Here is a 21,107-nt window from a genome sequence, read left to right as displayed (position 1 = left end):
TGTCCGATGAAGGCAAACATACCATATGCCTTCTTGACCACTCTAGCCACCTGTGCAGCCACCTTCAGGGTACAAAAGGCTCTTTCGTTTACAATATAGTTGATTCGAAAATTAGACTTCCCAAAATGCATCACCTCACATTTGCCTGGATTGAACTCCATCTGCCAACTGTCCGTCCAACTCTCAGGTTTATCTTTGCTTTCTGTCAGTCTGGTTATCAGTTCCCTATACTTTCTATGAGTCCACCAATCTTAGTGTCATCTGCAAACTTACTGATCATACCAACAGTGCCCTCTTCTAGATCATTTATGTATATCACAAACCACAGAGGCCCCAATACTGATCCCTGTGGAACACCACTGGTCACTCTTCTCCATTTCGAGAAACTCCTTCAACTACTACTCTCTGTCTTGTGTTGCTCAGCCAATTCTTTATCCACCTAGCTAGAACACCCTGCACACCATGTGACTTCACTTTCTCCATTAGCCTACCATGGGGAACCTTATCAAACGCCTTACTAAAGTCCATGTATATGACATCAACAACCCTTCCTTCATCTATCAACTTGGTCACTTCCTCGAAGAACTCTTAAGTTGGTACCATGTTACACTACCACAAAACCATGTTACCTATCACTGATAAGCCCATCCTTTTCCAAATATAAATATATTTTATCACCCAGTACCTTACTGAGGGATAAAGGCTTCAAAGTTTTGTGGTAGTGTAGTTGTTAGCATATATAATTAAAGATGGGATAACTTAATTCCTTGAAATTTTTTCAGTTAATCAGAGACAGCAGCATGTATAACAAACCTCATTGAATGTTTTGAAGAGGTGACTAAGGTGGTGGACAGGGGAATGTCTGCGGCTGTTGTTATATGGACGCCCCAAAGGCATTTGACAAAGGCTCACATAACAGGCTACAGCAAAAGCCGAGCACTGGTCAGATGAAAAATAACATGGAGTCATTCAGGTGCTGGATGCAGCACAGAGCAAAATCAGAAGGCAGCTTCATTGTGTCAGATGTTCGATCAAGAGGTTTGATTACTTCCTAACACAAACCAAATGGGAGACTGTGGGCATCGATCCTACTACCTCTCGCATGCTAAGTGAGCAAGCCACCATTTGAGCTAATTCCCCGATGGCACTGCAGCATCACAGCGACAGGACCCGGGTTCGATTCCAGCCTCGGGTGACTGGCTGTGTGGGGTTTGCCCATACTCACTGCGCCTGCGTGGGTTTCCTTCCACAGTCCTAAGATGTGCAGGTCAGGTGAATTGGTCATACTAAATTGCCCATAGTATTAGGTGCATTAGACAGAGGGAAATGGGTCTGGGTGGGTTAGTCTTCGGCAGGTCGGTGTGGACGTGTTGGATCAAAAGGACCTGTTTCCACACTGTAGGGAATCTAATCTAATCTAAAAGCTCACAGAATTAAGGGCAGTTTACGACATTGCTCAGAAATTGCTGAGTGACAGGTGACATACAGTAGAGGTAATGAATAGAAACTTAAAGCAGCACGATGTGACCAGTGGTATCCCTCAGGGATGTGTGTCACATACTCAATTATTCAGAATTATTCACATTATCCAAATTTGCTGATGACACAAATTTAGGTTGCACACACAAAGTGAATGGGCAAAACTGCGGCAGATAGAGTTCAGTGTAAGCAGCAGGAGGGCATCCATAATGGATTTAAAAAGGATAGATCAGGGTATTTTTTAGATGCTATGAAATTAAATACAGTGAATGTTCAAAGGGACTTGGGGTTCAGGTGCTTCGGTCTTTAAAATATCATGAACAGGCACAGAAATACTCAAAAAGGCTAATGGAAGGCTGGCCAAGGTTTATACTCAAGGTCTGAAGTGCAAGGATGCAGAAGTTTCCCTGCAGTTCTACAAAACCCTGGTTAGGCCCCACTTGGAGGACTGAGAGCAGATCTGGGCACACTTTAGGCAAGATACATTGGCCATCGATGGAGTACAATACAGGTTTACAAGAATGATACTTGGGCTTCAGGGGTTACGTTGGAGGAGAGAATATACAAATTAGCTGGTTTTCTCTAGAATTTAGAAGGTTAACCGGTAATCTGATTGAAGTCTTCAAAATATTTACAAGAAAAAAAACAAGGTAAATAAAAATAACCTATTTCCACTTTTGGAGATTCTAGAACCAGGGGCAGAGTCTGAGAGTTAGGGCCAGTTCATTGCAGAAAGATGTGCAGAAGCAGCTCTACACAAAGGGTGACAAGATGTATGGAACTCACTTCCACAAACACCAGTGGATGCTGAATCAGTTGTTAATTTTAAATCTGAGATAGATTTGTTTTGGTTAAACAAAGGTATTAGGGGATATAGGCCAAAGAGTCAGCCCATAGATCAGCCATGAGCTCAGTAACTGGTGGAACAGACCCCACGGACTGAATGACCTACTAGTGTTCCTATGTTCAGACATGTCATTCTCAACTGCAGACTCCAGCAATTTCATGATCATAGATGTCAGGATACCAGACCTATAATCCTCTTGTTTCCTTCTCTCAACTTCCTTAGATTGTGGAGCGCACAATTTTTAACCCAAAGTTACATGAGAGGGGGTTAGAAAAGATTATATTTACAGCATCTGTAATATTTCTATGCTTTCTTTAAAACCCAGTGAAAGAATAAACCCTGGTTGTGGGGTGCTGTTGCTTGTCAGTGCATTATTTTCTACATTACTGTTATTTTCCTTTTATCGATCTGAGCAAGTCGCTGTCTTCGATTCAATATCAGTTTTGGAGGAAGGTTGAGCATTTCATCTAGTGGCTATACTGATGCAGAGTGATTATTTAGCATATTCACCATGTCCTTATTTTCATGTACAATGTCACCCTTCATTATATATTTTACAAGATGCAACCCTGACTCTATCACAAGGATATTAGCCCATGATGTTCAACAGCAGGTCTCTTTATCCAGACCCTGAAGTCAATGCAGTTATAGAACCATCTAGTCGCTTGAATTATCACAGTAGAGTTCATTTGATTAAGCTGATAGATAGATTTACTCACTGATATTGTCTGGATTCATCTTGCTGTCGCCTTGTACCTCTTTATCGCTGAGCATCATAAGATATTTCTGCTTACGTTCCATCTTGATAGAGAGGGGTGGGGACCAAGGAAAGAAAAATTAATCCACGCTAGATCATACAGTCAGAATAAATCGAGTCACCACGCTTGACTGGTGTTTGCTTTAACTCACTTGCATTAATATTATTTATGTGGCTAAGGGTCAAACTTTGCTTGCTAACTCTTCAGTATTTTATTGCATTAAGAGTGGTATATAGACACACCCAAGAACTAAGTTATCCAGTTACTTTCAGAAAATAATATACATGTCAGCCCAGCAATGAAGTTTACAAGTCACTCAGTAATATTGCCCTGAAACAACTAGTTTTAGCCTTCAGATCTATTCATCTTTCTTACTGAAGAAACTTTTAAACTTGGAAAGCTCTCCCAATCATTGGTGGTCAAATCTTCAACATAATCATCAAGCAGCACTTTATGCAATCAGTCTGCTCCTTGTTAATGTTCAGTTCTGGGTTTCACGAGAAGAACTCAGCTCCTGACCTTGGTGCAGTCTGAGTGGCAGGTACCATTCATGGTGCACAAGTGTCAAACAATGAGCGTTTCAAACACCAAGTACTGCAAAGACATGCCTTTGGCATTCAACAGCATCCTGCTTCTTAATTCATCCATCATTAAAATGAGGTACCTAACTTCCACTCCTGATCATCATATTTGTTTCTCTTCAACTCAAGACAAATAACTAACAACAACATGAGATTTCAAGGTCTACTGCAATGAAACTGTCAGCCCTGTAACAAGAAACCAAAATTATATTGTGCAGTTATTTGGTAGTACACAATTTGAGTATTACTGGGAAGAAGCTTTTCATCTTGGGCTCATCAGGATCATTTGCAAGAACTATCAAAGGGAAAACAACATTTGCATCATGTGAGAGGAAAATGACAACTCGTTAGCTAGTGGATTCTGATTGTTGGGGGCACTGCAGGAGAATCAGACAATAAATGATGGCTGACAGTTAAATGGCAAGTTTTGTTTAAATTTTAAAACATGGCAGATTGGTTAAGGTATTACCCCGAGGAACGAACCAGAAAATGGCTGTCACCCATTTTACCACGTTAAAAAAGGTTCAATAGTGTACATTTCCATTCTGTTTGCAAAGAACAGGACCAAATGTGTTAATACATGAAGCTTCCTGCACTTAAAAATACACCATGCTTACTGGATAAGTCATCAGGTTAATTCTTCTCACTCAGGATTATGAAACAAATGTTGTCCAATTGCAGAATTATTTCTAATATTAGACACTGTGTACATGCATTGCAGTTATTTCGACACAACAGAATACTGACAGACATTCTATGGTTCATTCTCAGGCCAATGCCTGAACCAGAATCAACCTGGCTTGCTTAGAAAATTAAACAAAATCTACAGTTGACTGTCAGACATAATTGAAAAATGTGTTGCTGGAAAAACACAGCAGGCCAGGCAGCATCCGAGGAGCAGGAGAATCGACGTTTCGGACATAAGCCCTTCATCAGACATAACTAACTGGTGCATATTTCATGGTAGCATCTCTCCCAATCAGAAAGCTCCTCTCTCACAATATGAAAGTTGTTTTCACACTTGGGTATTTCCTGTGAATGTTCTGATAATTGCAAGATGAAAAACTTTGACTTTCTTCAACGATACTCAAGTACAGTTTCTGTTTTTTTCTTGATACATTAATGTAACTAAATGCATTGCGAGGTAACTAACAGTCACTCACCTACAGTGTGGCAATATTATTTCTCAATCTTTTGAAGCATTGCCCATACAGGTCTGTTGCAAAATCTCCATCCTACTTCTTCCCACTATCCATGAGAAATGGCATAGAAGATGCCTTATTTAACAGAAAATCCCTGTTAACCAATGGGACATTTCAAAATGTATAAGCTCCCATAATGGGCGGGGAACTGAAGTTCTGGATACATGTCCACATTGCACTTACACCATCTGTTCCTCTCCTCTCTCTAAATTCCCTAGGTTTCACAGAAAAAGATTTCTTACAAAGACATTTAATGAGGACCAAAGGGAAGCCTTTAAGATTGTTTTCCTGTCCACTGTCCAATTATTCTGCAATTATTTCACTTCTTTAAATTTAACACAGAAATACAATTATCTGGAACACAGAGCGGAGAACCCTTTCGGTCCTATTGCTCTGTGCAAGTGCTTATGTCCTGCACAAACCTTTTCATCCTCTTCTGTCTAACCCTACCCAGCAACCATTTCATTGATTTCTACCTTGTGCATGTACCTTCTCTTTAAAAATCATCCATGTTATTCATCTCAACCGCTGTTTGTGTTTGAGAAATTCACATCTTAACCATTTCCTGGGTCAAGTTTAATCTCACCACTTGATTTATAATGATCACTGTGTATATAAGGTAATTATTGTGTTTCCTTAAAATAGGAGTCTCTTCACTATTAATCTCCTCAATTTTTAAGACCTTTGGGGCAGCACAGTGGCTCTGTGGTTAGCTCTGCTGCCTCACAGTACTAGGGTCCCAGGTTCGATTCCAGCCTTGAGTGACTGTCTGTGTGGAGTTTGCACATTCGCCCCATGTCTGCATGGGATTCCTCCAGGTGCTCCGGTTTCCTCCCACAGTCCAAAGATGTGCAGGTCAGGTGAATTGGCCATGTTAAGTTGCAAGATGGTATTAGGTCAATTAGTCAGAGGGAAATGGGTCTGGGTGGGTTACTCTTCGGCGGGTCGGTGTGGACTGGTTGGGTCGAAGGGCCTGTTTCCACACTGTAGGGAATTTAATCTAATCTAAAAAAAATTTAATTCTTAATCAGTTCACCCTTTAACCTCAGCCGTTCTACTTCTCCTTTCTGTTCTAATCCCAATCTGTTTATCCTTTCCCAACAGTTATGACCTGGCAAGTTGATAGTACTTGTGATCGTCTGTGCACCTCTCCAATGCTGATGTATTACGTCGGTAAAATGGAGGCCAGCACTCAAGTGTGGTTAAACCAATGCTCAAAGCAAGTTCAAAACAACTAACCTGCTTTTCAATTTTACTCCTACAGCAATGAATCCCAGTGCTTTTTTTGTATTTATGATCTTGTTGACGTCCTTTGTGTTTTTACTAATTAGTAAATGCTTATGGTCTTCGTAAATGCTGATCGCTTTGTCCATTAATCCATTTTCCAACCAGTATGGAATCTCTCTATTTCTCCAACCAAAATGTACCATCTCACCCTCGAGTACACAGAAGTTAATTTGCCACCTACATGGCCAATCTGCAAAATCATTAATATCCGAGAGTTTATCACAGTTTTCCTCAGTGCCAATGGTAGCCCATTTTTTTTCTAATTCCGGGTCCTCATCCATTCAGAACATTACTTCCCACCTTTCAGGAGTCTGCATTGCAGCTTTTAATCTTGACTGTTTCATTTTACAGACAGTTCATATGGCTACTTAGATCACCTGACTTGGCTTATCAAGGCTCTTTGAAAATCAAGTACATCCACTATATAACCTCAGCTGTACTACTTGAAAAGGAAAGAAGCATACATAAATTAGGTGAAGGAAAATGTCACCTGTTACTTACTATCCACGTCTTCATTCCTTCAGCTAATCCATACACCTCAGCCATCTCTTCAGTGAAACCTGTAGTACCTCCACTTGTAACTACAGAAACAGGAAGTGTGGATTAACAAAGTTAAGAGACAATGTTTATTGCTAATAACAGATTGTTTTCTGACTGAACATATTGTAAGTAGCTAATCTACTGGTCCCTCAAGAACAGAATGCAATTTAAGCTTCTGGATTAAGTGCTCCAGTTTTGACACACCAACAGCATCACCTATAGCTCAGAGTGGTTACAGCAGATTCCAGTACTCAGCTTTACCTTTCTATGTTAAGTCTCTCCCGCCAGCCTAAACTGCAATAGTATTAGACCAGCAGCTTACATTACAATCTGGTTACCAAGAGCTGAAAGCTGAATAGGAATTATATAATGGATTTCCAGATTAGAATTTCAAACGATATTCATTACTTTTAATGAACACTAACAATCTGTATTTGTTGTTAGAAATAGATTAAGAACAATAGAAATAGGAACAGGAGTAGGTCATTCGGGATCCTAGAGCCTGATCAGATGTTCCTCACATCTACTTTCTTGTCCTTACCCCACAATCCTTGATTCCCTGACTGATCAAGAATCTACTTCAAGCCTTAAACATACACAAGAACTTTGAACTCAAAGTGTCTGTGGCAAGGAGTTCCCAAGACTCTCAACTGTCAGAAAGGAAATACCTCCTTATCTCAGTCGTAAATAGAAGCCCCTTTATTCCAAGACTATACCCTTGGTCCTAAACTCTCCCACGAGGGAAAACATCTTCTCAGTATTTACCCTGTCAAGCTCCTTAAGAATCCTGTATGTTTGGATTAAATCACCTCTCATTCCTATAAATTCAGAATAGAGCTCTGAAATTCATGGACCTATTTTAGGATTGGAAGCTTGGTTTCTGGTAAACACCATATCCATATTTAATAGAAGCAGGCTACGTTACATTACCAAACAGGAAATGTTCCTCAGCTGCAGCAGAATCACACAGTTCTGGGCTTCTCTCAATTACATGCAAAAATATCCAGGAGACATTTAGTAGTAAAATAAGGTGCTCAAGCACTGTTGAATTAGATATCAAAATAATTCATCAACGTGTCAGGCTAAAAGAATCTTCGTTTGGAAGGCATTGAACAACTGGATAAAAACCCTGGAACTCTCTCCCAATCTAATAACACTGTAGATGTATCCACACATGGACTGCAGGGACAGGCAACAAATTGCCATACTAGCAATGCTCATCCGCCAAAAAAATGAGCTTAGAAAGAAAAGACTGGCAGGACGTGCTCAGCCTTTGACTAAAACATTGCAAGTAAAAGAATGACCAAATAACTCGATTTGTCAAAAGGTAGATACCAGTAAGGGATGGATTGATTGTTCTTCACCGTGTCTCCTGTGTCACTTGGCAAGCAAAGGCTGAGGGTTTCCAAGTGTGAGAAAAAATTAGGATGAGATGCCACACCAGGCCCACCACTTGATCACAGAACATTTTCAATCCTCCAGTTTGACAGTCAACAGAGAAGGGCAGGAGAAAGACAGCAGTTTTTTTAAAAAAATCAGAGTCCTACTTGTGCAAGTTCAGTGATTAGGAATAAGTGAAGTACAGCAATCAAGAGACTGCATAAAATAGCAATTTAAAATTTTTTAATAACTGTATAAAAACTTATATTCCCCATTGGATTGCTCCCAAATGGGGAGGCAAAGGTCGAGTGGTATTATTGCTAGACTGATAATCCACAGACACAAGTAATGTTGTAGGGACATGGGTTGAAATCCCACCAAGGCAGATGGTGGAATATGAATTCAATAAAAATTTTGAATTAAGAGTCTAATGATGACCACAAATACATTGTAGATTATCAGGAAAGAAACTCATCTGATTCACTAATGCCTCGAGGGAAGGAAAATGCCATCCTTACCTGGCCTGGCCTACATGTGACTCCAGACCCACAGCAACTAGGGATGGGCAATAAATGTTGGCTTACCAAGTGATGCCAATATCATGAGAGTGAACTCTTAAAAATAAGCTTTATTCAACTTCCTTTCATGAAGCAGGGTAAAAAATGGAATGCAGAAAATATTCCACGAATCACTTGGAGAGGTTGGCTTCTTTTTATACGTTTATAAATAAAACTTAGGGTGGGATTTTTTTTCTCTCAAGTGGAAATTCATTGCACCTTTCACAACAGATGGAAGGCTGGCAGAAAATTGTTCCAATGCAAATCAAACTCATTACCCACAGCAAAGCAGGCACAAACCTGCTTCACTATTAATAGCAAATTCATAGTGTTTTCCTGGAACACTTTTGTGCTTTCTTTTCTCAAAAACAGAGGGAAGGAATTTAAAATGGTCAAGCTCTTTTCACTCTGCTAGCTTTATAAGGTATGTTAGCTACACCCTACACTTTGGGAGAGGGGCTTCCAACGTGCATTCATCTTAGAGACTGCTGCTTGGGATCCATTTGGAGGGCGGACAACACAGCCCTGTGTGTTTAATGTAACAGCAATTCAAATTAAATTCACTGCCTTTCCCTCTCCTCTTGACCCTGGATTCTTCTGCCGATCTGTATATTTTCCTGTTTGAAGTATCTCTGGATCCATTCTCTAATAATCCAAGTATGGATAAATAATAAATGATCTAGAAAAGCAAGCATCAATCTGCCTTGCCTTAATTTCATATAAAAAATATGGAACCGATCAACAATGACCTTATTTTTCTCTCCACCGTCAATCTTTGCACATTCCAAAGCACTTATTAAAACTGAAGCACTGGAATCTATTATAAAAGGGAAATCATATTTAACAATTTTTTTTTGAGCAGTTTATCTAGTCAGATAGATATATGGGAACCAATGGATATACAATGTAGGCATTTAATAACGTGCCACATAAAAGATTATCATAGAAAATAAGAGTCCATGGGACTGAGCTAATTTTTAATTTGCATGGATAGGGAACTGGTTAACAGACAGAAAGCAGAGAGCAGAGATAAGTGAGTCATTTCCAAATTGGCAGGCTGTAGCACGTGAGGTGCTGCAAGGATCAGTGCTCCGGCCTCAGATATTTACAATTTAAGACAATGACTAAGATGGAGATGCCAAGAACAAATGTTCAAGTGTGTTGATGCTAGGTGGTGGTAATGTAATCAGAGGAAGGTACAGAGGCAAAAAAGGATAGGAATCACTTAAGTAAGTGGAGAATGAGGAAGATAATGAGAGGAAATTTGAGGCTGGTGGTCAGAAAAAAAACTCGTTTTAAAGGGTGAAAGTGTCTGCATTGCTGGAGGTGGTTTTGGTCTGAAGAAACAAAATTAGCGTGCAGATGCTTCAAAGGTTTATCTGCAAGGAAATATTGCAGCCATTGTTCAGGTGATAATGTACCTGGATTACTTTTGAAAGTGCAATTTTGAAAGGTCATGTTTGCACTGCAGGTAGGCCAGTGAGGGATTAGTAGGTTGAATCCTGAGATCAACAAGGAGAAAGCGAGGACTGCAGATTTTGGAGACCAGAGTTGAAAAACGTGGTGCTGGAAAAACACAGCAGGCCAGGCAGCATCCGAGGAGCAGGAGAATCGAGAATCTTCAAGAATAAGAAGGGCTTATGCCCACAACATCGATTCTCCTGCTCCTCGGATGCTGCCTGGCCTGCTGTGCTTTTCCAGCACCACATTTTTCAACTCCGATTCCTGAGATCGGAGGTTTGACAGACTGAGTTGATTGAGTTATATTCTCTGGTATTTAGAAGAAGGAGAGGTGATCTCACTGAAACACAAGTTTCTGAAATAATCTATAATGGAAACCCTGGAAGGCTCTGTTCCTGCCTACAGAGTCTAGAATGAGGGGTAATAGTCTCAAAATGAGGGGACAAGGAACCTCTTCAGTCAAAGCTTTGAGGGCTGCAGGTGTTCAGTTGTTCAAGGCTGGGACAGATTTCTGCGGAAGTTAGAGGCTTTAGGAAGATCAGGCAGAGTGGAATTTGAAAGTCAGCCACAAACAACTCCAAAGAGCAGTCTTTTGACTTGAAAGGTTAACTGTTTCTTTGTTCACTGGTGCTGCCAGTAAGTTTACTCAGCATTTTCTGTTTTTTTAGTAAATGACGAATTAATCTGTTTTGATAAATATTGGTTATAATTGCTCTTTAGCAATTCTCTTATGTCCGACATTGCATTGCTCCTTCAGTAGGACACTGGAGAATCAGGCGGATTAAATGCTCAGGTTTCTGACACGTGACATACTACCCAGTCCCCAGACTGACAGAAGGTCACTGAGCCACAGACAAGAGGGACAAGTCTCAGGTTAAAAACACCTGGAGACTTTACTTTACTTTCTGACTTAGAATCAAAAATTATATGAAAATTGATTAAATTATCTGAGATGGACCAAGGGATGAACTAAAATGCTACATGATTGAACAAATGTATGATGCAGAAAAAATGTCAACTACTGTACATATGAAGAGCAGATAAGGCTCTGCAAATACTTCACTGACATTAAAATAGCTCATGATGCAGTTGGTGAGATCTGGAAGCCATTATAAACTCAGTACAGCCAATAATGCAAAGCAGCAATGAGGAAGCAGCAGTCAAATAACAGGCAGTCCGAGCACTGGTCAGATCACAAATAACCCGGTGTCATTTCAGGTGCTGGACGCATCACAGAGCAGAAGCAGAAGGCAGCTTCATTGTGTCAGATGTTAGATCAAGAACTTCGATTACTTCCTGACACAAACCAAATGGGTCAGGGTTTGCCAAGAACTACACACGAACTCCCAGGCACTTTGTGTAGTTTATTGACACAGGATAAAATTGTGGTACATCCACAGCATTTCAGCAAGTGATCTACAAGAGCAGCAGCTGGATTCCTGTTGGACTCCATTTCTTCTTCAAACATACATCACATTTTGTTCAAATTTCTTTAGATGGCTAATGAGTAGTTCAAGAAGCCTATGAAAATTCGGTGACATTTAAACATTTCCAGGGATTCTTTTACAATGCAACACGAACTCAAAATTAAATACGTTAATTGATTTTGATAGATTTTTAACCAAAAAGTATAATTTACCATAAGTTCTGAGTGCACTGTGAAGATCAGGGCTGTGGTACACCATCGCTGCAAAGACGGAGTTCACAGCTTGAGCAACTTTTGACCCAAGATCAAATCCACTAACTACTTCCGTCTTTGTCGAATGTTTCTTGCATAGGCTTATAAGTCTCTTAATTAGATCGGACTGAGAGTCAGAGGAATCCTCTTGAGAAGGATCCCAGAGAGCAACCTGAATCAGGAACTTACGAACATCGTTCTTGGCCTACAACACACAATACACAAAGTGCAAAAAAACCATTATTTCCTTTGGACACTGATTGCAGAAACACCACTTGCGCTAGAAATTGGGGTGTGGAAGACTAAACAAAACATACATCCTGCTTTAAGAAAAGTAAAACTTTAAGTTAGTAAAAACAATTGTATGATCTTCACCTGAAGAACTCTAAATCTGTTCCTTAAATACCTCCTCCACTTCCGTTCCAATTTCACCTCAAGCTGGATTCATTCATCATTAAGATAAACACAATTCAGCTAACTCAACTACAAGTCTCTAATCCATGCAACAGCCAAAAGATCTATCCTCAGTTTCCTGACCCACAGGCCACATTCAGTGTAGACTGGGGACAAGATTTCATACTCACTAACACTCAACACTGAAGCCTCCCCCCCAGGGGTACGTACTCAGCTGCCTACTGAACTCGCTGTATACTCATGATTGAGTCACCAAATACCAGACTAATGCCATTTACAAGTTCACTGATGACACCACCATAGTTGGTCGAATCACAGATGGTGACAAAACAGATTACAGACAGAAGGTGGAAAACCTGGAAAAATGGTGCACTGAGAACAACCTAGCTCTCAATGCTGGCAAAACCAAGGAACTCATTATTGACTTTCAGCGGGATGTTACTCATGCCTCCCCTACATATTAACAGCACAGAGGTGGAACGAGTGGAGAGTGTCAAGCTCCTGGGAGTGGTCAAATGCAACAAGCTTCCTTAGACTCTTCATGTGGATACACTGGTTACCAAGGCCCAAGAAAGTCTCTTCTTCCTCAGACAGCTGAGAAAGTTTGGCATGAGGGCGAATACCCTTGCCAACTTTTGTAGGTACACTATTGAGAGCATTCTGTCTGGATGTATCACCACAACTGGTATGGCAACTGTACCATTCAAGATTGGAGACGGTTACAGAGAGTGGCGAACTCAGCCTGGCCAACCACAAAGGCCAACCTCCCATCTATAGAATCCATCTACCAGGCCGCCAGCATTCTCAAAGATCCATCCCACCCTGGCAATGCTTTTCTACAACCTCTACCATTGGGGGGGGGGGGTGGGGAATGGTACAGAAGCCTGAACACATGCACCAGCTGGTTTTGTAACAGTTTCTACCCCACTGTTGTTAGAATATGCCTCTGTTTACCTATTATTTACTTATCCATGCTACCTAACTCTGTGATCTGCCTGTATTGCTCGCAAGACAAAGTTTTTCCACTGTTCCTTGATACACGTGACAATAAATTCAATTCAAATACAAATTCAACAACTCTTCCCATGAGTCTAAGCCTGAACCCTCATCTCGGCCTACTTTCACTCTCAACTTCCCGTCTCCAGGCCCGTTCAGCTGTAACTCAGTCAACCCCATTCCCATCACTGACCCACCCAACTTCCCTTCTTGGTTTTTGTGCTGGCCACCAAAGCAAACAGTTCCCTCTCTTTAGTCAACTTATTAAAATCTGTTCTCCTGTCCAGAAAACACCTCAATCCTCAGATTCTCACTATCACCCAATTTTCAAGTTTCTTCAATATACGTTGTCTGACATTTATGCACATCTCTTGCAAATAAGCTAGATCTCTTCAAGGTAACTCACTCCTTTCAAAGAATTGAAATGCTTCTAACTGAAGTTATAAACGATATTCGCAATAACAATTGGGAATTATTTCTCCATCATTCTTTTCATAGACATTAACATTGTTAAATAAATCCTTAAATAAAGCTGCAAAAGGCAAAAAAATAAACATCTCATCACAGGTATCATTAAGATTCTGATTGCATCTTTGTGATATACTATATACTCTAATTTAGGGTATAGTGTGTACTGATTAGCAGTTTAGTGCATGCAGTCTAAACCCCACCATAGCAAGTTAACAAATTGAGCTCAAAAGGTTAATTTGCAGAATGCCTACATGTGACTGCAGTCCTACATTCAGAAGTTACTTCTTAACTTCCAAGTTATTAGGCACAACCAATCCTGCCTTGCTGATGTTGAGACTGTCAGCTACAAAAATGTCAGAGTAAAGGACATAAGTTAACATTTTACTGAACACTCACCTATTCTGATTTAGTCATGACAGCAACTTTAGTTAGGACTTGCGGCTAAGATTTCAGGTTAATATTTTCTGTTTCAGAAAGAAAAACACCGTTTAATTCGTCTTTACCATTTCTTGTGGTGATGTGCTGTCCAACGCTCCCTCTAGACACGTTCCATGTCTCAGGATGGGTTTCCACAGATGAGACTCCACAACAGATGCAACTTTCTCTACAGGTAACTCAACTGCAGGAAGTAATCCTTTACAAAGAAACAGATGCAAGATGAAAATGTTTTTCTAGCAACACTGAGTAATTGCTGTGAGCAGTGATTCAATTACCAAATGAATGTAAATGAAGACATATAAAAGATCGACCTTTCTTTTGAACTCTACGTATCCCAAAGCTATTTCAAGTCACTGAAGTAAATCAGTCACTGCTATATTGTTGGGAGAAAGGTTGGCTGCGATGAGCTTCTGGGAATAATAAACTGGAATCTTGGCATAGGTCCTCAGACAGAACCTCAGCCTCATGCGAAAGATGGTACTACTGACAATACAATAGTCTCAGTGTTGCGCATAACTGCACGTTTATGTCTCCGGAGTTGGACTTGCACTCATGACCATCTGAGTTGGACGCAAGGAGGGGGACTACCTGCTACTCAAAGCCACGACCTGCAAGATTCCTGCAAGAACATCAAAATGATTTCTACACGATTTGAATATATAAACCAGGCTGTTGCATAAAAGGTAGAGCATCTTCTTGACACAATTATCATTTTAAAAACCAACTTCTAATGCTTTCATTCTACAAGGAGGTTCTCATTGCTACTTCTACTACTTGCTGTATTTTCAGCTTGAATAAGAAAGATACTGAGGCCCAAAGATTTGCTCGCTCACTCCATCAGGGAGTCCCCCCAGAACTGGAGGCCTCTTGACCTTCGCTCCTTAACATGCCTAGGTCAGGATCAGAGGAGGCAACTCAGGTAACATGCGTCGGCATAAATTTGAGACACGTAAACCAGAACATTGACATCCCCAGAGGAGAGTGAATAATTGAAGGCAATGGCAGTGCTCGAATGTCCTTTCTTCCTGTTGTGACCATCAGTTATCTGCTGGATACCACAGGTTTCCATCAGGGGTCTACCCACTCTACCCATTGCCAAGCCTGGGAGACACAGCATAAAAAAGGCCAACTGTGCCCAATTCTTGATGCCATCCAGTGCCAGGTAATTTCCTATTGTCTGGCAGGTGTCACATCTCCCGGGGGAAGAGCTTAGCAGTGATAATGATCACCAACTCCCTGACCTTTACTATAGTCCTGGAGAGGCATACAAAATTACTTAATTGGAAAAGGGGGAGTTACAATGCTATTTATACAAGGCAGGAACTGGGGTGGCTCAATTGGGAACAGATGTTCCCAGGGAAATGCACGACAGAAATGTGGAGGTTGTTTACAAAGCACTTGCTGATAGTACTGGATATGTTTGTCCCACTGAGGCAATGAAGGGATGGTAGGGTGAAGGGACCTTGGGAGACAAGGCATGTGGAACATCTCGACAAAATGAAGAAGGAAGCTTATTTAAGGTTGAGGAGACAAAGATTGGACGGGGCTGAAATGTTACAAGGTAGCCAGGGAGAACTGAAGAATGGACTTAGGAAAGCGAGGAGGGGGGGCATGAAAAATTAAGGAAAACCCAAAGGCGTTCTATATTTCGGTGAGGAACAAGAGGGTGGCCTATGTGACGGTAGGGGCAATCAGGAATAGTGGAGGGAGCTTGCACCTGGAGTTGGAGGCGGTAGGAGAGGTCCTTAATGAATACTTTGCTTCAGTATGCACTGCTGAGAGAGTCCTTGACATTTGGGAAGACACCGTGAAACAGGACGATATGCTCAAACAAGTTGATGTATAGGAGGAGGAGGATGTGCTAGATATTTTGAAAAACATAAGGACAGATACGTCCCCTGGGCCAGATGGGATATCCTAGTTACTACAGGAAGTGAGGGAAGAGATTACAGCGACATTGGTAATGATCTTTGCATCTTCACTGTCCACTGGAGTAGTGCCAGATCTCTGGAGGCTGGCAAATGTTATTCTCTTGTTCAAGAAAGGGAATGGGGATAATTCTGGGAATTACAGACCAGTCAGTCTTACATTTATGATGGGCAAAGTATTGGAGAGGATTCTGACTGACAGGGTTACTTGTTAAACCATAGCTTGATTAGAGATAGTCAGCATGGCTTTGTGAGAGGGAGGTCATGTCTCACAAACCTTACGGAATTCTTTGAGAATGTGACAAAGCACATTGATGAAGGTAGAGCAGTGGGTTTGGTGTATATGGATTTTAGCAAGGTATTTGATAAGGTTCCCCATGGTAGGCTCATTCAGAAAGTGAGGAGGCATGGAAGACAGGGAAATCTGGCTGCCTGGATACAGAATTGGCTGGCCCATAGATGACAGAGGGTGGTAGTAGATGGAAAATATTCAGCCTGAAGCTTGGTGATCAGTGGTGTTTCACAGGGATGGACTCTGGGACTTCTGCTCTTTGTGATTTTTATAAATGAGTTGGATGAGGAAGTGGAAGGGTGGTTAGTAAGTTTGCCGATGTCACAAAGGTTGGGGGAGTTGTGGATAGTGCGGAGGGCTGTTGTAGGTTACAATGGGACATTGACAGGATGTAGAACTGGACTTTAAGTGGCAGATGGAGTTCAACCTGGAAAAGTGTAAAGTGATTCACTTTGGAAAGTCGAATTTGAATGCAAAATACTGGGTTAAATGCAGGATTCTTGGTAGTGTGAAAGAACAGATGGATCTTGGGGTCCATGTTCACAGATCCCTCAAAGTTGCAGGCTAGGTTGATAGGATTAAGGCGGCATACAGTGTGTTGGCTTCCATTAGCAGGGGGATTGAGTTTAAAAGCTACGAGGTTATGCTGCTGCTCTGTAAAGAACTGATTAGACCACAATTGGAATATTGCGTTCACTTCCAGTCGCCTCATTGTAGGGAGCACGTGAAAGCTTTAGAGGAGATTTACCAGGATGTTGCCTGGACTGGACGGCATGTCTTATGAAAAAAGGTTGAGTGAGCTAGGGCTTTTCTCATTGGAGTGAAGAAGGATGACAGGCGATTTGTTAGAGGTGTACAAGATGATGAGAGGCACAGCTAAAGTGAATAGCCAGAGACCTTTTCCCAGGGCAGAAATGTCTATCATGAGGGGGCATAACTTTAAGGTGATTAGAGGAAGGTTTAGGGGAGATGTCAGAGATAGGTTCTTTACACAGAGTGGTGGGTGGGCGGAATGCACTGCCAGCTGTGGTAGTAGAGTCAAATACATTAGGGATATTTAAGCGACTCTTGGATAGGCACATTGAAGATAGTACTATGAAGGCTATGTAGGTTCATTTGATCTTTGATCCCCCATGGTAAACTAATAGAGAAAGTGAAGTCACATGGTGTAGAGGGTGTTCTAGCTAGGTGGATAAAGAACTGGTTGAGCAATAGGAGACAGTAGTAGATGAAGGGAGTTTCTCGACATGGAGAAAGGTGACCAGTGGTGTTCCATAGGGGTCAGTGCTGGGGCCACTGTTGTTTGTGATATACATCAATTATCTGGAAGAGGGCACTGTTGGTCTGATCAGTAAGTTTGCAGGCGACACGAAGATTGGTGGAGTAGCAGAAAGCATTAGGGACTGTCAAAGAATACAGGAGAATATACATAGGCTGGAGAGTTGGAAGATGGAGTTCAATCCAGGCAAATGTGAGGTGATGCATTTTGGGAAGTCTAATTCTCGAGCCAACTATACTGTAAACGGAAGAGCCTTGGGAAAACTTGATGAGCAGAGAGATCTGGGAGTTTGGGTCCGTTGTACCCTGAAAGTGGCCGCTCAGGTGGATAAGTGGTCAAGGCAGCATTATGGTATGCTTGCCTTCATCAGACAGGGTATGGAGTATAAGAGCTGGCAGGTCATGTTAAAATTGTACAAGACTGGTTCGGCCGTATTTAGAATACTGTGTACAGTTCTGGTCGCCACATTACCAAAAGGATGTGGACGCTTTAGAGAGGGTGCAGAGAAGGTTTACGAGGATGTTGCCTGGTATGGAAGGTGCTAGCTATGAAGAGAGGAGGTTAGGATTGCTTTCATTAGAAAAAAGGAGATTGAGAGGGGACCTGATTGAGGTGTACAAAATCATGACGGGTATAGATAAGGTGGATAGAGATAAGCTTTTCCCAGGGTGAGGGATTCAATAACAAGAGCTCACGTGTTCAAGGTGAGAGGTGAAAAGTTTAAGGGGGAATATACGTGGCAAGTACTTCACACAGAGGGTGGTAGGTGCCTGGAACACGTTCCCAGCAGAGGCAGGCACAGTAGATTCATTTAAGGTAGACAGATGCATGAGTAGGTGGGGAGCAGAGGGATACAGGTGCCTAGGAATTGGGCAATAAGTTTAGACAATAGATTTGGATCGGCTCAGGCTTGGAGGGCCAAAGGGCCTGTTCTTGGGCCGTAAATTTTCTTTGTTCTTTGAGTAGGAGAAAAAGTCAGCACATCGAGGGCTAAAGGGCATGTACTGTGCTGTATTGTTCTGTGTTCTATGAATGATCAAGTTGTGTGTAATTCCCATATTTGTAAAGTGCCTCATATTGAAACCTATACATCTGATGAGTTTTATAAAGAGAGACACAGAATGCAAAGGTGAAGAGTTTGGCTGAAACCATATAAAACACCGACTATGGCTCTACTTCGTGGCACCAGAACGATGTGAAGGTTTTCAAGAAAATTTTAAAAATATTTTCTCGAGCTGAGAGATGAGCTGGATTTGCTTTCCTAAAAGCCAAGGAGGCTATAGCAGGATTTGACGGAGTGACAGTAAATTAGTAAGAATTTCAACAGAATGAAAGTGGCTTCCAATGGCTGAAGGATGGCTCAGATTTAATTTCTTAAGTTGATTGGGAAAAGAATCAAAAGGAACACAAGGAAACATTTTACAGAACAAGGGTTGGGATTTGGAATCCTCCCTGTATTGTGGTGGCTAAGAAAACGGTACAAATACTTGGGAGAAGAAATCCAAAAAAAGGAAGGAAAAAGTGGGGCAGCTGTGGTAAGACTGACTGGACAACTGCGAAAAAACTACTGCAAACTAGACCTGAATACCCTTCCTCTGTGCTGCACCACCCCATCTACAGGGCCCAAAGTGCATTGCAAATGGACTCAGCTGAAGCTGAGAGGGTTAAGGACAGCAGTGGGGGATAAACGGGGAAAGCATCAAGGCCTATTTTTCACTCCTTGGTCCTGCCGTGCTTGACTCGGTCATTCTCAGCGTAACTGTCACAACAATCATGAAACACGTTAAGAGAACCACTCAACCAGTATACTCATTAGAAAGTAAGTTTAATTAGTTTTGAATGTATTGGAAAATGCCTGAACACCAGCAGTGTAGATCTACCTTACTATGCAGAATATACAAATCCACTGGAAATCTGTAAAGGTATTTTAAGTAGGCTTATATTTTATGTTTACAAACATTAGGGTTTATCGTTGTGTCGCCATAGTATTACCAGACCACAGGGGCTGCTCTCTCAGAGAGAAGCAACTGGTGGTGATTTAACCTGAGGGCCAGCAGACCTCAGCTAACAGAAGAGGTTGTGAAGGACAGCCCTTCATGGTAACCTCCAACCGGTGATGGGAATTGAACCCACGCTGTTGGCATCACACTGCTCTGGAAACCAACAATCCAACCAGTAAAATTTATCATGAACCAGCAAAGAAAACAACAAGTGCTGGAGATCACAGTGGGCCAGACTGCATCCGTGGAGAGACAGCAAGCTATCATTTAAGTCTAGATGATGGATGCTGCCTGACTTGCTGTGATCTCCAGCAGTTGTTCTTTTCAGTACAGATTCCACCATTTGCAGTAACTTGTTCCTACATTAAGATGAACCAGCAAAGCCTGGGTGGAAGTGCAGAGGGAGAGAAGTACCATATTATTCCAACCAAAACAGCAGAAATATGAACTAAGAATAGCAGGCAGGGAAGACATTCACCTGTGCAAAAGTTGACACTGTAAAACAACAGACAAGAAAAAAAGAGAAACTTTCCCAAGTCAGATAAGGAATTAGAAGGCAGAAACAGTCGAGCTTTGAGCCACAGTGGACTAAACTTCTTAGCAATTTGAACTAAGATGAACACCCCCCGTCTGTGGAATAAAAGTTGTCCAAGTTTAAAAATGTGATACAACACCCAAGCAACCAGTTAACTACCTAACATCGAACTACAGGCACCCTTAAAATTAGGGAGAACAACAAATCTTACCGCAGGCTGAATTTAAAGACAGTGCTCGGGAGGCAAGGCAGCCCATCAGCCGTGACACCAGAAGCTGGAGATCTGTAACCCAAGGTACCCGCACATCTGGCAGGCCGTATGCTTTGGCTATGAACTTGTATCCCCATTCGTTGTTGCAGTTGTCAGAGTGGAACAGAAACTGCAGCCGAGGGCCAGATTTAAACATCACTGACTACAAACAAAGATGTATGGTAGAAAATTATTCATAATGAAATACTACTTCTGTGATGTTCTCACTGAGATCTTGATTGAACTCCAGAGGACAGCTCCTTCCTTGGGAAAAGGTAGAATTTTCAAATCAAATATTGAAATCTTATAAAAATTTCCAAGAAATGTACAGACTTCAATTACAGACAAAAATAAAAAAACTTGCTGAACTGAAAGACCACTTTTTTAAAAAACAAAACAGATTTGTAAACAAACAAAAACACCTCGCAATTTAAAATAAAATTCCAGCTTTGATCTGTAGCCTGTCCAAAGGAAGGAGGATGGTCATCACTCCTGGATTAGCTAGAGCACTGTTGAATCCAGCTACTTTCCCCAGGCATCAGTGACACATTTGCTTATGAGCAGTTCAATTCTATACCAACATGGATGCCCAAAACTCTGCACTCATCTTCATGATTCCAGGACACCTATCAATATGCCAGAATCTCAGTGATGGAAATTAAATCATTTGGGAGTAATTACGTACCCAATGCAAAGTATGCAATAACACAAAGTGACAGTGCACCAGGATACAA

The 21,107-nt window shown here is 41.4% G+C and overlaps 1 protein-coding gene across 3 annotated transcripts in view; it reads right to left on the bottom strand.

Annotated features, from left to right (window-relative positions):
• The window catches only part of zzef1 (zinc finger, ZZ-type with EF hand domain 1), a 240,311-nt gene that overhangs the window by 121,505 nt on the left and 97,699 nt on the right, over positions 1-21,107 (bottom strand). For all 3 annotated transcript variants that reach the window (XM_060848324.1, XM_060848326.1, XM_060848325.1), the window contains exons 24-28: positions 20,335-20,536; positions 14,155-14,285; positions 11,732-11,975; positions 6,656-6,735; positions 3,046-3,127 (exon numbers count right to left, since the gene is read on the bottom strand). In XM_060848324.1, the coding sequence (XP_060704307.1) occupies positions 3,046-3,127; positions 6,656-6,735; positions 11,732-11,975; positions 14,155-14,285; positions 20,335-20,536 (739 nt within the window). The remainder of the gene's footprint in view (positions 1-3,045; positions 3,128-6,655; positions 6,736-11,731; positions 11,976-14,154; positions 14,286-20,334; positions 20,537-21,107) is intronic.

Source organism: Hemiscyllium ocellatum, chromosome 31 (genome assembly GCF_020745735.1).
Source record: "Hemiscyllium ocellatum isolate sHemOce1 chromosome 31, sHemOce1.pat.X.cur, whole genome shotgun sequence".
In the NCBI taxonomy this organism is placed as follows: domain Eukaryota; kingdom Metazoa; phylum Chordata; class Chondrichthyes; order Orectolobiformes; family Hemiscylliidae; genus Hemiscyllium; species Hemiscyllium ocellatum.
Note: the sequence above shows the minus strand (reverse complement) of the source record. Positions and strands in the feature narration are given on the sequence as shown.